Source organism: Sphaerodactylus townsendi, linkage group LG17 (assembly GCF_021028975.2).
Source record: "Sphaerodactylus townsendi isolate TG3544 linkage group LG17, MPM_Stown_v2.3, whole genome shotgun sequence".
Taxonomy (NCBI): domain Eukaryota; kingdom Metazoa; phylum Chordata; class Lepidosauria; order Squamata; family Sphaerodactylidae; genus Sphaerodactylus; species Sphaerodactylus townsendi.
The window spans coordinates 9,417,687-9,435,433 of NC_059441.1; the positions used below are offsets into that span (position 1 = coordinate 9,417,687).

Consider the following 17,747-nt stretch of genomic DNA (forward strand, 5'->3'; position numbering starts at 1 on the left):
ACGGGCGCCTGGATCTTCACCGGAGGCGTTAGCACAGGTACGTGATGGGCAGCCACAGAGAGGGAGGCTCAAGGGGTGGAACCAGAGCAGAACTGGGCATGCTGCAGCCAGCGGGCTAGAAGAACATGTGGTTGCTCTGCAGATGTTTGCAACAGAGCAGGCAAAGATTATGGCTGAGTGGTATAGTGTTGCCTGTCTCCAGGCTGGCTGATCAATGAAATTGACAAACACTGTACCAAAATCAAACATCACTCAAAGACCGATTGTATAACAAATAGATGACTCTTGTAACAGACTTAATACGGACTGTGTCGTGATGGATGGAAGGTAACCACAGTGGTTTGAACAAGTTTATTAACAGCTAACAATATGAACTATTAGAACAGTTAGCAGCTAACAGGGGAAAAAGATTTCTGTAGTCTGGTAAACTCTAATCTTGACAACTGGGTTTGATCCCTCACTCCGCCACACAAGTGGCGGACTCTAATCTGGTGATCTGGATTTGTTTCCCCGCTCCTGCACTTGACGCCTGCTGGGTGACCTTGAGCTAGTTTACAGTTCTGTCAGAACTCTCTCAGCCTCACCTGCCCCAAAGGATTTCTTGGTGGTGGGAAGAGGAAGGGAAAGAAGTTTGTAAGCCACCTTGAGTCTCCTTACAGAAGAGAAAGGTGGGATATAAATCCAAACTCCTCCCCGTCCTCGTCGTCCTCGTCGTCATCCTCGTCGTCATCCTCGTCGTCATCCTCGTCGTCTTCTTCTTCTTCTTCTTCTTCTTCTTCTCCTTCTCCTTTCTTCTTTCTTTCTCTTTCAGCAGTGGGCTAGTGCTAAGAGTAGGTGTGCACTCTGATCTGAGTGGAACCTGGCTTGATTCTCCACTCTGCCGCTGAGTTGAGTCTTATCTGGGGAATTCAGATTAGCTCTGTACCCCAACAACACATTCTGGTACCTTGCTGGGTCACAGCTTCAGAGCTCTCAGCCCCACCCACCTCATTAGTATTTATTGTGAGGGGGAAGTGGCAGATTGTGCCCCTTTGAGTCTCCTCTATAGGAGAGAAATAGAACCAAACCCTCCCTCCTCCCTCCCTCCCCTTCTTCTTCTTCTCTTTCATCTTCTTCTTCTTCATCTTCTTTCTTTCTCTTCATCTCTTTCTCTTCTCTCTTTCTCTCTCTTTCTCTTTCTTTTCTTCTTCTTCTTCTTTCTTCTTTCTCTTTCTTTCTTTTCTTTTCTTCTTTCTTCAGCGCTTCTTCGATGCATGCTGCTACCCTAAAGAAAAACTCTGTTGGCTTTTTCTCTTACTGGGTTTGTTCCCTCCGCTAGGGGTGATTCGCCATGTAGGGGACGCTTTGAAAGACCACTCCTCCAAGTCCAGAGGGCGGATCTGCGCCATAGGGATCGCCCCCTGGGGCATTGTGGAAAACAAGGAGGACCTCATAGGGAAAGACGTAAGTTCTGGGCTTCGTGTGGAATTTTTGGTGCTATTAATTGCAGCGGTCCATTCATACTGAATGTGGGGACCAACAGCTGTTGTTGAGTGCACCAGCATGCATTGTTTCCATAAGAGACATCACCTTTCATGCTTTGCACCTTTTAATCAATACAATACAATACAACAGCCTTTATTAGGCATATTAAAATAGGCTCCAGAGCATTACAGACATTTCTAAAGAACAAAATCAAAGAAAGGTACGATTCAAAGCACAGACAGACAAACTGTATCTAGCATTTAGACGTTACTTAGAAAAATTCTGTCACTTGTAAAAGAAATTTTGCTACTTTTCCTCAAATTTTGAGCCACGGCCTCTGTGTATTTATTTAACAAAAGCTCCACAACAAGAGTTGTCCAAGAGTCTCTTTCAGATTTGTCTAAGACCCGCCCAGGAGAGAAATTCCTAATACCCACTTATCTCGGACAGTCAAGTATAATGTGAGCAAGAGTCTCCACTTGGTTTTTACAGTGTGGACAGACCTGATTCTGGAGAGGGATAGATAGGTAGCAACCCTTTGTAATGGCCGATGGAAACGTATTGCATCTGGCCCTTGTAATAATCCATCTCTGTTGGGGTTCAGTTAATAGTTCAAGATATTTGGCTATGTGCCCCTGTTCTGGTACCTTTTAATCTATGGGGGTCACAACTGAACATACCAGTATATACCATAGAATCATAGAGTTGGAAGAGACCCCCAAGGGCCATCAAGCCCAACCCCCTGCCATGCAGGAATATACAATCGAAGCACGCCCGACATATGTTCCTCCAGCCTCTGTTTAAAAACCTCCAAAGAAGGAGACTCCACCACTCCAAGGCAGTGAATTCCACTGTCTCGAAGACAGCCTAATGATCAATCGGAAGTTCTTCCTAATGTTTAAGGTGGGAATCTCTTTTCCTTCCCCTATGAGACCCATGACTCCCTGAATGCCTAGTCCAGTGGTAGCGAACCTTTGGCACTCCAGATGTTATGGACTACAATTCCCATCAGCCCCTACCAGCATGGCCTAGTGGCTATACTCGGCAGGGGCTGACTGGGAAGTATAATCCATAACATCTGAGTGTCTCAGGATTCGGCCACCACAGTCTAAGTTCTGGAGCCGCAGAAAACAAGCTTGCTCCCTGTTCGACACGGCATCCCTTCAAATAGAAAGGAATGTGTAATATTGAAAGGCCTGAGCTTATTTTAGAAGTTGGGGGTATAGTTTGAGTGTGGATGCCAGCCTCCAGGTAGAATTACAGCTCGTCTCTAAAGTATAGAGATCAGTTCGCCTGGGAAAATGGCTACTTGATTGATTGATTGATTGATTGATTGATTGATTGATTGATTGATTGATTGATTGATTGATTGATTGATTGATTGATTGATTGATTGATTGGACTTTTATACCGCCCCATCCCCATGGGGCTCTGGGCGGTAAACAACATAAAATATGATTATAAATAAATTACTAAAACTTTTAAAACTGCGATAACAATAATAGAGGCATCCGCCAACCCTACTTTGTGGCCTTGTATCCCACGGATGTCCCAGACCTCTGCAGGTGCCAACCCCCTTAGCACGTGGTCTCTCTTGTGCAGTGTGATGCGTAGCTAGCGTCTCCTCTGAGCCAAGCCGAAACCCGTAAGGCAGACGTACCCAGACACAGCTGTAAATTGAAACAGACAAGCAGGTAAATCTGTGTTCCTCTGTCCACAAATAAAAAAAATTGCACTTTTCTTTTTGGCAGGTGACAAGAGTTTATCAAACCATGTCAAATCCACTAAGCAAACTCTCTGTGCTCAACAGTTCGCATACGCACTTCATCCTCGCCGACAACGGCACCCTCGGAAAGTACGGGGCGGAAGTGAAATTGCGTCGCCAACTGGAGAAGCACATCTCGCTCCAGAAAATTAACACCCGTAAGTGGCGGAGGGTCTGTCGGCAAGTTGCCCCTCTTAGCGGGTTCTGGGGAAGATTTGCGCTTCAGCTGGTTTGAGCTCTCTCGAGCTCCTTGCGTTAGGTCTCGAACCTTGAATCAATAAATGGAATCTGGATCCGTGATCAGTAGTGTATCTTGTAAGGCAACGCAGAACCTCGCTTGTTCTGCCGAACCTGGTTATTCGGGAACAATCCCCTCTCCGGTTTTCTCAAGAAACGTGAGAAAAAGTTATTGTGGAGCCGAGGCACTCCAAGGTTGGTGACAGAGAGAGATAAATCCCCCTGGTCGTCCACCCCCACAGAGTAACGGAAACACCCCGTTTCCCATGGGAGTTGAAGGTGTCAGGGGTAAGCCGAGTTATCTACTATGCGTGTGAAGCCATAAAGCGAAAGATCAATAAAAGAATGCCCCATCAGCTAATAGTAACAGAAAGCAGGCTGTGTACATATATCTTTCAGCAGTTACATTAAAGTAGGAATGCATCTCAATCAATTAGATGGAATTACCACCAGTATGTTGCGTTGCTAGGAATGCCCCTCAATCACTGAGGCGCAATCTCTGACATCCTGCCACACATTACTGAAAGGGGCAATTTGCTGGCATATGAGCAGACAGGATCTCACTTTACGTGAAGGAGCCTGGTGCTTGTTTGTATGTCTGCTTGAAAATGAAACACTTTCCCAGCAAACTATGGTTTACTATTCTGTCCAGATCACAAACTGGGGTTTGTTCTCTTGCTTCTGAAGCAAGATTGCAAACCACAGGGGTGGGGAGGCAATAGAAGCAAGCCGTAGTTTTGTTTCTTGGTGCTGAATTGTTCTTCCGGCTGTACACTTATGCTGTGACTCTAAAAACATACCGAAGCTTGTAGACCTTTTACTGTTAAAAAAAACTACATGCGGACCCTCCTTGACGCCCTCGCTAAAAACCTAGGCAGAGCAGCAGAAGAATCTAATTGGCAACCTTTGAGTTCAGCTTCTGAGATCCTTCCTATCCTGAATCTCAGTCCCGGGATATGTGTGTATCTGAGCACATGCAGAGTGCCCTTGGGGACAGTGGTGGGATTCAAATAATTTAACAACCGGTTCGCGTGGTGGGATTCAAATAATTTACCAACTTATTGTCGAAGGCTTTCACGGCCGGAATCACTGGGGTGCTGTGTGGTTTCCGGGCTGTATGGCCGTGTTCTAGCAGCATCCTCTGAAGATCCTCTGAAGATGCCAGCCACAGATGCAGGCGAAACGTCAGGAGAGAATGCTGCTAGAACACGGCCATACAGCCCGGAAACCACACAGCGCCCCAATTTACCAACTGGTTGTTTACAAGCACCATTTTAACAACCGGTTCTGCTGAGGTGGTGCGAACTGGCTGAATCCCACCACTGCTGGGGGGGACTAAGGAAGCACAATTCTCCTTCACGTCTGCGACCCACCAGTTACCATTTTCTCCTGAAGGAAGAGCGGGATTAAGTTGGCGGAAGGCTTCAAACTTCACTGGCTGGAGTGGTACCCTGTTTCCCCGAATATAAGACATCCCTGGAAAATAAGACATAGTAGAGGTTTTGCTGAAGTGCGAAATATAAGGCATCCCCCGAAAGTAAGACGTAGCAAAGTTTTTGTTTGGAAGCATGCCCGACGAACAGAACACAGAAAAATAAGACATCCCCTGAAAATAAGGCATAGCGCATCTTTGGGAGCAAAAATTAATATAAGACACTGTCTTATTTTCGGGGAAACACAGTAGGAGCCAGGTCGTCCGTGGCCCTCTTGAACGCACCTGACGCTGAACATCGCACATCCCTTTTAGGATAACACGTTTTCTTCCCTTTTAGTCCGGCGAGTTCCCGAGCGGAGAGGTGTCACGTGACCAAGTCCGGAGTGATCACCTGACCTATGGGCTTCCCTTTGTCATCCTATGCCTGAGGATCGCAGCGAGGCAGGGACAGCAAAGGGGTGCTCACCTGTCGTCTCTAACGCCGGCCGGCTGCTCTTCCCAACCTCACTCCAGAAGGGTTCATGCTGACGGGGGTCTTCCAAATGTTGTTTTTTCAGTGGGGCGTCTACAGGACAGCAGGACCAAAGTCAAATAGGTCTGTCTGGTTGAGCATCCTGCTTCCAGCAGAGGCCGGTCAGATGCCCCAGAAGAGACATGATAGAGCAGTGGTGGCGAACCTATGGCACGGGTACCAGAGGTGGCACTCAGAGCCCTCTCTGTGGGCACACACAAACAGAGTCCCCCCCACCACACATCTAGTCTGGTCTGGGCTACTGGGCTCAATTATTAGCATTAAACCTAAGACCTAGTTTTGGGGAAGCAGTGTGGGTTACCCTGTTAAGTGCTGTTAAACCCCACTGAATTTCATGCGAAGAACTAAAGTGTGATCTTTTACCTGGGAGTAAGCTCGGTTGCTGGCAATGGGGCTTGCTTCTGAGTAAACGCTCCTAGGGTTGTGATTCACCCGTTGGAAGAGTTGCACGGTTGCTTCAAAGCAAAGCCACCGACTACCACCAAGCTTACTCCCGAGTAACACACGCCTCGGAGCGAACCAGTTTGCTTCTAAACTAAAACCTCAGTATTCAGGTTAAATTGCCGTCTTGGCACTTCGCGATAAATAAGTGGGTTTGGGGTTGCAATTTGGGCACTCGGTCTCGAAAAGGTTCGCCATCACTGTGCTAGAGCATGGTTCCCCAGTATGGTGCCCGGGGGCACGCGGCACCCGCCAGTACCCTACTTGGTGCCCGCTGAGCTTTTTGGAAAGTTGGTAGGGCCAAGCTCACCTAGCCTGGTTTCTCCTGCAGGGCTCGGGCAGGGCGTGCCAGTGGTCGGGCTGATAGTCGAAGGGGGCCCCAATGTCATCTCAATTGTTTTGGAATGCCTCCGCGAAGAGCCCCCTATTCCTGTGGTGATCTGCGACGGCAGTGGGCGAGCGTCGGACATTTTGTCGTTTGCGCACAAGTATTCGGAAGAAGGCGGGTAAGATCCGAGGCCTCGTCACAGGGAGCGCAGTGGAAATCCCGCAGTGAACCAGGAAGTGGCCAGTTCAACTCTCGCCTTTGTTGTGAACTCCTGAAATTTATTATCGCTGGACCGCTCCCTCATTTGTAATGTAGGAATAGTCATTGTTCTTTTCGCCGCCATTTCAGAACTGTGGAGAAAATATGTGTGAAACACTTTCAGTGTCTAAAATCTCTGTAACTCCTACATGTTATTTGGATTAAGAAGAGGCAGAGGTGCATCTAGGGAAAATGTAGCCCGGTGCAAAATCTGAGTCCTCTTCCCCCTACCCCACCACAACCAAACAATTTTTTTTGCACCAGGTCTTGAAGTCAGTGTCTGGACCCAGGGGGAAGGAGGAGGGGTGTGGGGGTGATTTTCCCCACACCCCACTTGACTAAATGGCTGCAGCCCAGGGACATTTGACCCCATATGTCCCATGGGCAGTACGCCACTGGTAATAGGCCATGGGCAGTACGCCACTGGTAATAGGTCAGTGGTGGCGAACCTTCGGCACTCCAGATGTTATTGACTACAATTCCCATCAGCCCCTGCCAATTGGCCATGCTGGCAGGGGCTGATGGGAATTGTAGTCCATAACATCTGGAGTGCCAAAGGTTCGCCACCACGGTAATAGGTATGACAGTGAAATGGGATCTGTTCAACAACATGATCACTAAAAACTGCCATGTGCCCCTGTCCCAATCTGACGTTTGAGAAGGATAGTTCTGGCCTATCTTAGGGTCGTTGTCAGACTTGTGGCAAAGTGTTTTAAACACTCAAAATACATTGTGTAACTAGTGAGAAACGTTTACAAATACAATGATCTTCCTTAGCCAATTATCTTGATACCAACAAGCTCAGGTAGCTGGAAAAGAATCACAAATATTAAGAACCACTATAAGGGCGTATAAAAACTAAAAAAACAAAAGCTGTTGAAACTGCTCGGGTACATTTTTCTGCGTTTTCAAGCTCTTCGGCGTAAATACGTGTGTTAATCATAGTGTATATGTAGCCATTTTATAAGGCTGATGCAAAGAAGTAGATGACTCGTTTCAACCCAGAGGCATTTACTTTGGAAGCTGGAAAGGAAACGTTCACACCGAGAAGTTCTTCGCTCCAAACATCTCCAATTTTCATATGCTATAAATTCCTCGAACTCACTGGGCTGGAGAAGCTGCTGAAATCTCTCTCCGGATTTTCCCGTTGCTCTTTGACGGATAGATTGAATTGCTTTTTATTGGGCAGAATTTCTGAAGAGATTCTACTCCCAAACCTCTTGTTAATGCAACAGCATGCAAATCGCCATCTGCTGTTGCTCATCGTAAGGTTTAATAAAAACCAGTTGTATTCATCAGTCAAATTGGTATATAAAAATGGAGAGAGAGAGAGAGAGAGAGAGAGAGAGAGAGAGATGCCTTACTCAGGAATTCTGCTTTCACCCCCAGACGTTCCACAGAGAACCAGTTCCAAATTATAACCTTCCTACACAGGGGATAACTTCAGAGCAAGGCTTTACTGAAGGGACTCTTGAACGTCGGATATGACCCCTATATATTTATTTTTACCAGAATCTGCTTTTCGTTCCACCCTTTTGTCTTCCACGCTAGAAAGAAAACCTTTTCCCGCTTCTCATAGCTAGTTCAGAAGTGCCTTTCCTTTTCTTCTCATTGTAATGTCCTTTGGCCACGTACAACAAACTTCTCTCTCCATATTAGTTTGCGGGGACTGGGTGGTGTCTCTCGAATTCAAGACGACGCCAAAAGTAAGAGTCATGCCCTCCCTAAAAGTTGGCCAATCTAATGCATAATAATTTAGCAGTGTCCTTTTCGGAACATTACCTGGGATCAGGGGTGTATCACCTAGGGCCGTGGTGGCGAACCTATGGCACTCCAGATGTTCATGGACTACAATTCCCATCAGCCCATCAGCCAATTGGCCATGCTGGCAGGGGCTAATGGGAATTGTCGTCCATGAACATCTGGAGTGCCATAGGTTCGCAACCACTGACCTAGGGGGACATATGAAGAAGAAGAAGAGGAAGAGTTTGGATTTATATCCCCCCTTTCTCTCCTGCAGGAGACTCAAAGGAGCTAACTATCTCCTTGCCCTTCCTCCCTCACAACAAACACCCTGTGAGGTGGGTGGGGCTGAGAGAGCTCCGAGAAGCTGTGACTAGCCCAAGGTCACCCAGCTGGCGTGTGTGGGAGTGTACAGGCTAATCTGAATTCCCCAGATAAGCCTCCACAGCTCAGGTGGTCAAATGTCCCCGGGCTGCAAACATTTAGTCATGTGGGGGGGGGTGGAAATCGCCCCAACACCCCCCTCCTTCCCCCCAAGTTGGGGCATGTTCTATAATGTGATGGTGATTTTGAGATGACCTGGTGCAAAAAAAAGTTGTTTGGTTGTGGTGGGGGAGGGTGGCTGCCCATATGGTGGGGGGGGACTCAGATTTTGCCCCGGGCTACATTTTTCCTAGATACCCCTCTGCCCGGGATACCATGAAGACCAAATATGTTCCCCCTCCTGCAACACCCTCTGAGTCTTTTATTGAACGGAAGCGCTTTCCCAAACCGCTGTCTATCCAAAATCTTCGCCAGCCTCCTTCGGGCCCGGTTTTCTTGGCAGGCGGCAGCGATGCGATCAAGCCTCTCCGGCTAAAGGGCTGCCTTGATAATAAGAGCTCTTTGAGAGCTCTCCTGAGCGAGTCTGATTAGAGAGCCATAATTTCCTGACGAGTTTGGATCTCGGGGCCCCTCTGCGGCCTCCACAGATTTTTTTTGGCTCGGAATGAATTGCCTGCCAGTCAAAAACCGAAATAAGAGGAAATTGGCTCACTCGAGGACGCGTTCGGATGGAAATGAAATGGCTTTTGAAATCTTTTCTCCCCCCGCCCTACCCCTACTGTCTGAGCCTCTAGGGTTTTTTTAAAATTGTGGATTGCCTTTCATTATGAATGTATGCAGAGGGAGCGTCTATATATTTCCAGGGACGAGGAGTGAGCAGTCTGTCTTGCTCTTGTGCGTAAGAGAAGGGCACAGAAAGACCCTTCGTGACAATTTATTTACATGCAAACCCCTTCCCCAATGAGCCAGAGGATCAAAAGCAAAACGAGAGGGGGGGGGACAGAGAGAGACAGGGCCTTTTTAGTGGCTGCCCGTCATTATGGAACCGACCCCCTCACTTTCGATCTTCGGGGGCAGCTGAGGACAGTTTTATTTAGAACTGCATTTGACTCGTTTAGACTTTATCGATTCAGCAGTCCTCGTCGGAAATTTTAAACTGAGATCTTTAGGGGCGGGGGGGGCGGTTATCATAATTTTATTTACATTATAACCTGCCTGGAGTTGGCAGAATGGCAGCTCCTAAGTATTTTAAATCAATCGGTAAAAACTTAAAATGTGCTAAGCACAAACAAAACCTTAACGTGCCCCTGCTCCGCCTCTGGGTTTAGTTCACTCCTGCGTCCTTGAGACAGAAAACAGCACCTGTTTAGGGTTACCAATCTCCAGGTGGGGTCTGGAAATCTCCTGGAACCACAGGTGGTCTCTAGATAAGAGAAATCCATTCCTCCAGATGATTGAGTGGGGTGGGGGTGAGACATTAATTGGGTATCCATCCCCACAGCTTGCCCTCTTCTCTGGTGCACGTGTGGTATGATATATTTATGGTATATTTAATTTATATACCACCTTTCCCCCGAAGGGCTCAGGGCGTTGCACAACAACGTAATAACAACATCAATAAACATAACATTGCACAGAACCATCAACAAACACATCAATAAACATAGGGTCAATGAACATGGGCACGAGTTTCAGACTGGCGATTAACGCATACCTAAAGGACTGTCTCTCCCTACATCTCCCCGTCAGGCCCCTCCGCTCCTTGGAGGCAGAGCTGTTGGTGGCCCCTGGCCCCAAGGCAATCCGGCTGGCCTCTACAAGAGGAAGAGAAGAGTTTGGATTTATATCCCCCCCTTTCTCTCCTGCAGGAGACTCAAAGGGGCTGACAATCTCCTTGCCCTTCCCCCCTCACAACAAACACCCTGTGAGGTAGGTGGGGGCTGAGAGAGCTCCGAGAAGCTGTGACTAGCCCAAGGTCACCCAGCTGGCGTGTGTGGGAGTGCGCAGGCTAATCTGAATTCCCCAGAGAAGCCTCCACAGCTCAGGCGGCAGAGCTGGGAATCAAACCCGGTTCCTCCAGATTAGATACACGAGCTCTTAACCTCCTACGCCACTGCCTTTACAACCCTGGCCCCTACCTGGTGGAACAGGCTCCCAGGTGAGATCAGGGCCCTGCGGGATATACAGAGCTTCCGCAAGGCCTGCAAAACGGACCTGTTCCGCCATGCATTCGGCCAGCCGAGGTAACATCTAAATTCACTATAAATAATACTGTGGGCGCAAGAAAAGGGGGAGGGAAGAACTCTGGAGCCATCGAAAGGACAATAATTCTCAATTTGTGGGCAGGGCTGATTTTTAAAAACTGTTTTAATGCATTTATTAAATTGTTGTTAACCGCCCCGAGCCCCTTGGAGGAGGGCGGTATACAAATCAAATAAATAAATAATAAATAATGTCTCAAGAGTCTGCATCATCAAGACTAGTGGTTTTGAATACCTTTTAAGTTTCCATTAACTCGCCACGTCATCATATTGATAGGCGATAAACATATGCTGTAGCGTGTTCCCAGAGTTAAATGCGCTACAACGTGTTTGAAAGGTAGGCCAGTGTGTGGGTGAGAAGACCACATTTCCTCATACTTGTTTCAGACTCTGAGTCCCGATCAGCACGCTCCTTTCACGACTCCAAAAACACAACTACGAAAACAGAAAACGGAGCGCTTCTTTCTCTTGGTTTTTTTAGCATCATCAGTGAGTCTCTGCGGGATCAGCTCCTGGTGACCATTCAGAAAACCTTCAACTACAACCGGAGTCAAGCCCACCAGCTGTTCATTGTTCTCATGGAATGCATGAAGAAAAAGGAGCTGGTAAGTTTCTTTCACTCTTTGTTTGCAGAAGCGGCGCTGATGGTTTTCAGCAGAACAGGGTATAAGTGTTCGAGGGGCGAACCTCTGCTATCTGATGAAGGGAGCTTGGACTCGTTGCCAACTTCCAGAAGGGGCCTGGAGATCTCTCAGAATTACAACTGATTTTCAGACCACATTTTCTTCCCCCAGAGAAAATGGCTACTCTGAAGGGCAGATTCAACGATATTATGCCCCATCGTAGTCCCAGCTCTGGGTTGGGATAGTCCTAGAGGTTTGAGGGTGAAGGTTTGGAAAAGGGAGGGTTATAAGTGGGATATAGCGCCACAAAATCCACCCTCCAAAGTATTGTTGAAGGTATTGTCGAAGGCTTTCACAGCCGGATAATCACTGGGGCACTGTGTGGTTTCCAGGCTGTATGGCCGTGTTCTAGCAGCATTCTCTCCTGACGTTTCGCCTGCATCTGCGGCTGGCATCTTCAGAGGATCTGAAGGCTTTCACGGCCGGATTCAACTGTTTGTTTTGTGTTTTCTAGGCTGTGCGGCCGTGGTCTGGTAGATCTTGTCCCTAACATTTTGCCTGTGTGTAACAGACGTCTCTCTGGGATACACCTCTGAAGATGTGGCCACAGATGCAAGGGAAATGTTAGGAACAAGATCTACCGGACCACGGCCACACAGCCCGGAAGGCCCACAACAAGCACCCTCCAAAGCTGCCATTTTTCCCAGGGAAAATGATCTCTGTCGGGAGATCAGTTGCAATTCCGGGCGATCTCCAGCCTGACCCCCTGAAAGCTATCAACTTATCCTAGGGCTGAGTGATTTGGAATGGATCCCCTTGTGTCCTGCCCGTATTCGTGCTGGATTGAGGCTCGCAGCAGGATATTTCATCAGTCACGTGAATGAAGGCCCGTTCAGCTCCGTGATGCTCTTACTCAGCACTGGAGGGCTTTTTGCGGCAGCCTGAATGGGGAACCCTCACCTTCAAAACCATCGGTCAGGAAGCCCGGCCATCTGGCACTCTTGAGAATCCCCTCCGCTTAGATAATCCCCCCCCCCCTTTCTCTGTAGGCCGAGGACGTTTGGCCATCTTCCTTTCCGCAGAGTAAATAAGGAGAGCAAATGGCAGAATGGACCTCTCTCTCTCTCTTTTTTAGCAATAGCAAAATTGCAGTGTTATTATTTTTTTTTTTTTCTGAAACGAAAGCTTGGGAGCAAAGAGACCAAGTTGATCAGATTAAACGCTAATCCGAATGTTCCAGTTTGGGGATTGATGGACGCAAACGGAACATCCAGGAATCCCGTTCATTCCCCGTCCTCTGCCAAGTCGAACAAGACTCCTTGCCTTCTTCAAATCTCTCTGCCTGCGACAGTACCTCCGTAGGGGTTTTTTGTCCTTATGATGCATTATTTTTTGTCCTTATTATGCATTATTTTGTCCTTATTATCGCTGTGATGCTGCATTTCTGCCTCGTTGGGGTCCCCGTGGCAGCAAACACAAAAATATAAAAAAAACGAAAAGTTAAAAGCGGCATTTAAAATGATAAAATAATTCGATAAAAGCACATAAACCTAAAACACCGAAAGCAAGGAGGAGGGTGCTAACAGTTATTTGGAGTATGGCTGAAACAAAATTCTCCCTTTCCTTCTCCTTTTTTTGTAGTGGCGTAGGAGGTTAAGAGCTCGTGTATCTAATCTGGAGGAACCGGGTTTGATTCCCGGCTCTGCCGCCTGAGCTGTGGAGGCTGATCTGGGGAATTCAGATTAGCCTGTGCACTCCCACACACGCCAGCTAGTCACAGCTTCTCGGAGCTCTCTCAGCCCCACCTACCTCACAGGGTGTTTGTTGTGAGGGGGGAAGGGCAAGGAGATTGTCAGCCCCTTTGAGTCTCCTGCAGGAGAGAAAGGGGGGATATAAATCCAAACTCTTCTTCTTCTTCCTTCCCCTTTTCTATTATGCTGACTCTTAGATTAACTCAGGGGTCTGCAACCTGCAGCTCTCAAAATGTTCATGGACTACAATTCCCATTGGCCATGCTGGCAGGGGCTGATGGGAATTGTAGTCCATGAACATCTGGAGAGCCACAGGTTGCAGACCCCTGGATTAACTGAATTGATTCTGGGAGGCTTACAGTGGCATTAAGCCTAAAATAATGCATAAAAATACATTTATATTCCTCTCTACCCCAGCCAAAGGCCGGGCTCAGGGAGGCTTAAACTTAGTCAATATATAACACATACAATCAATGCACAATACAATAATCAATACCATCTATATATAATACAGTCTATAAATAGCAATGTCAATAATTTAAATCAGAACAATAAATAGTTGACACTTACGAAATATTCAAACTTAAGCACCTTTCCTTTTTTCCATTTCAGTCTGCAACGGCGGATAAATTTACCCCCAAAAAATCAATCAATAAATAGGAAATAATAAAATAAATTGTGATGATGTTAGCTGCCTCAAGCCCGGAGGGGAGGGGAGGGGGGCGGCTTGTGAAATCCAGTGAATTGAGTTGAACTGAAAAAGAAAAAAGTCTTCTCCTACTAGTGGAAGACATCAGCAGAGAGACACGGATGAAGTTCTCCGGAGGGGGAGTTCCAAAGCTTTGGTCCCACAACAGAGAAGGCCCTTTGTCAGACTGCTACCTGCGTAGCATTTCAATGAGACTCCGTGCTAGCACAAACCCAACTTAATCTAATGTATTGAAGCTTTTTCCCCCTGCAGACCAAGGCATATGTAAGCTTCAGAATCACACAGGATTCTTCACCAGGCAGAATGAGAAAGCCGTTGTTACTGTTCCCCCCCCCCCACACACACACACTTTCTCCCATTTTTCAGATTACCGTGTTCCGCATGGGGTCCGAGGGGCAGCAGGATATTGAGATGTCTATCTTGACAGCTTTGCTTAAAGGTGAGTTACCAGGCAAGGATGCAGAAAATGCAGAAGACACACCTGTCACCACACACATAAGTGACTGTTGACCAAAGACTATCCATGGTGCCAACAGACATATTTCTGAGTGCCCATATAGAAAGTTGCCTGGCAGAACCTCGAATTGGCCACTGGAGACCTGATTGGTGGGGCAGATTAAAATCACATTATTTGGGTAGCAACCACCACTGCAGGATCAGTTTTATTCTCACTTCCCTTTCCCTGAATTTTATAAGTGAACCTCATTCTTCCCTGCACTCGGGTTTCCTGTGCGGGTATGGCTCCCTTAACATTTATTCTTTATTTCATCAATTTATGCCCCACCTTCCTCCCCAAGATGGCTTACGTCAGTGATGGCGAACCTTTTTGAGACCGAGTGCCCAAATTGCAACCCCAAACCCACTTATTTATCGCAAAGTGCCAACACGGCAATTTAACCTGAATACTGAGGTTTTAGTTTAGAAAAAATGGTTGGCTCCGAGGCGCACGTTACTCGGGAGTAAGCTTGGTGAAGTAACCATGCAACACTTCGAATGGGTGAATCACTACCCTAGGAGGGTTTACTCAGAAGCAAGCCCCATTGCCAGCAACCGAGCTTACTCCCAGGTAAAGGATCGGGCCCAGACTAGCCTAGATGTGTGTGTGGTGGGGTGATTTTCCGCCCCCCCCCCCACGATGAACTCTGTGCATGTGTGCCCACAGAAAGGGCTCTGAGTGCCACCTCTGGCACCCGTGCCATAGGTTCGCCATCACTGGCTTACGTCATTCCCCTCTTCCATTGTATCCTAACAACCACCCTGCGAGGCATGATAGGCCGACAGTGGGTGGCTGAACCACGGTCACCCAGCAAGCGGGAATTCGAACCTGCATCTCCCAGATCCTAGTGTGGCACTCTTAACCACAGCACCGCTACAAGGGAGTTCTCTCCGGTTGTATCATTTGACCGGTGGGGGAATCGTCTGCTCTCCCTTGGGAGTAACCGGCGCTTGCTTGTTGATTTCAGGCACCAATGCATCCGCGCCGGATCAGCTGAGCTTGGCACTAGCCTGGAACCGTGTGGACATCGCGCGCAGCCAGATCTTTGTCTTCGGTCACCACTGGCCGGTAAGGTTTTTCCTTAGGGCCGTGATGGCGAACCTTTTCGAGACCGAGTGCCACCCAAACTGCAACCCAAAACCCACTTATTTATTGCAAAGTGCCAACATGGCAATTTAACCTGAATACTGAGGTTTTAGTATAGAAAAAACGGTTGGCTCTGAGGTGCGCGTTACCCGGGAGTAAGCTTGGTGGTAGTCAGTGGCTTTGCTTTGAAGCAACTGTGCAATGCTTCGAACAGGTGAAGCACGACCCTAGGAGGGCTTACTCAGAAGCAAGCCCCATTGCCAGCAACTGAGCTTACTCCCAGGTAAAGGGTCACGCTTTAGTTCTTCCCATGAAAATCAGTAGGGTTTAACAGCGCTTAACAGGGTTACCTACACTGCCTCCCCAAAACTAGGTCTTAGGTTTAATGCTAATAATCTCCCTGAAATAATTACACTATTATCACATGATGAATTCTGTGCACGCATGCCCACAGAGAGGGCTCTGAGTGACACCTCTGGCACCCGTGCCATAGGTTCGCCACCACTGCCTTAGGGAGATGCTTTGGGACCTTGGGAAAACCTGTGACTTCGATGGGCCAGAGGGAACATATTATACTGACACTAAATCTTCACTGCGCTGATCTGAGAGAGCCAGCGTGGTGTAGTGGTTAAGAGCAGGCACACACTAATCTGGAGAAGCGGGTTTGATTCCCCGCTCTGCCACTTGAACTGTGGGGGCTTATCTGGGGAACCAGATTAGCTTGTGCACTCCCAACACATGCCAGCTGGGTGACCTTGGGCTAGTCACAGTTCTTTAGAGCTCTCTATGATTCTATGTTGAAACACATGTTTCATTGCACATACAGGAGAAATCATTGAGGGAATGCCAAACAAAAGAAACAAGTCTTTAACCTCAGGCAAAAGACTACAAAAGAAGGGGACAAATGAGCTTCCTGGGAAAGAGAGTTCAAGGTTTTGGTGCCACAACCGAGAAGGCCCTTTGCCTAATTGTGTGTGAGAGAGGCATGAATATTGTACTTGTTCGTACACGTGTGTTAGTAGGCATGTGTGTTGGTGTATGTCAGAGAGTGAAGGGGGACAGACACAAATAATTGTTACACTAAAAAAAATACACCCTTGTGCATTTCCATGGGTCTTCACTTCCGTTTGGGTGCTGTCCATCAAGCCTCTGGGAAGTCTCTCTGCTGCAGACGGGTCCGGCCCGGAGAAGGAGAAGAAATCACCCGTCCCACAAGTGAAAGCTCCCCGCGGGAAAGGAAAGGGGAAAAAGAAAGGAGGGAAGCAAAAAGAAGAGCCGGAGGAAGAGATGGATCCCAGGAAAATCGAACTGCTCAATTGGGTGAGATTCAAAAGGGCCTCTCTTCTCTGCCATTGCAAGTTGCAATCTATTTATGCTGCATTATATTGTTTGATCAGAGGCTGGAAACCGCCCTGAACCGGAAAGGGAAGGGTGATATAAAAATCTCATTCATTCATTCATTCATTCATTCATTCATTCATTCATTCATTCATTCATTCATTCAAAGCACTTACTAGTTGCCTCTTCCGCACACGCAAAATAATGCATTTTCAAACCACTTTCACAACTGTTTGCAAGTGGATTTTGCTATTCCGCACAGCTTCAAAGAGCACTGAAAGCAGTTTGAAAGTGCATTATTCTGCATGTGCGGAATGAGCCTTAGGAAGGTCAAGGTGGCTTACAACATGGGCTCCTTCGGTCCATTTTCACAATTGTTTGCCAGTGGATCTGCCTGTTTCACAAGTGCATTGGAAGTGGATTGAAAGCGCATTATTCTGCATGTGCGGAAAGGGGCCGTAGATAAAACACATCAAGTAAAATACACAAAAAGCATAAAAACCAGGATTTTAAATCACCATTTAGGACTGTTATACACAAATGTAGTTCTACAAATGTAGTTCTACAAATGTAGGAGCAGCAGTGGCGTAGGAGGTTAAGAGCTCGTGTATCTAATCTGGAGGAACCGGGTTTGATTCCCCGCTCTGCCGCCTGAGCTGTGGAGGCTTATCTGGGGCATTCAGATTAGCCTGTGCACCCCCACACACGCCAGCTGGGTGACCTTGGGCTAGTCACAGCTTCTCAGAGCTCTCTCAGCCCCACCCACCTCACAGGGTGTTTGTTGTGAGGGGGGAAGGGCAAGGAGATTGTCAGCCCCTTTGAGTCTCCTGCAGGAGAGAAAGGGGGGATATAAATCCAAACTCTTCTATAAATCCAAACTCTTCTAAATAGAACCATCTTCAACTAGATTGGCAGTGAGGGGGCCAGACACACCTATCTGCGGAGGTTCTTCCACT

At 47.6% G+C, this 17,747-nt stretch overlaps 1 protein-coding gene across 1 annotated transcript in view; it reads left to right on the forward strand.

Annotated features, from left to right (window-relative positions):
• TRPM1 (transient receptor potential cation channel subfamily M member 1) overlaps window positions 1-17,747 on the forward strand; it is a 69,592-nt gene that overhangs the window by 18,411 nt on the left and 33,434 nt on the right. The window contains 8 exon segments of the mRNA XM_048519624.1: window positions 1-37; window positions 1,319-1,443; window positions 3,216-3,387; window positions 6,206-6,380; window positions 11,270-11,393; window positions 14,238-14,310; window positions 15,335-15,435; window positions 16,600-16,773. The exon segment at window positions 1-37 is cut by the window's left edge and continues 177 nt beyond it. Coding sequence (XP_048375581.1) covers window positions 1-37; window positions 1,319-1,443; window positions 3,216-3,387; window positions 6,206-6,380; window positions 11,270-11,393; window positions 14,238-14,310; window positions 15,335-15,435; window positions 16,600-16,773 — 981 coding nt within the window.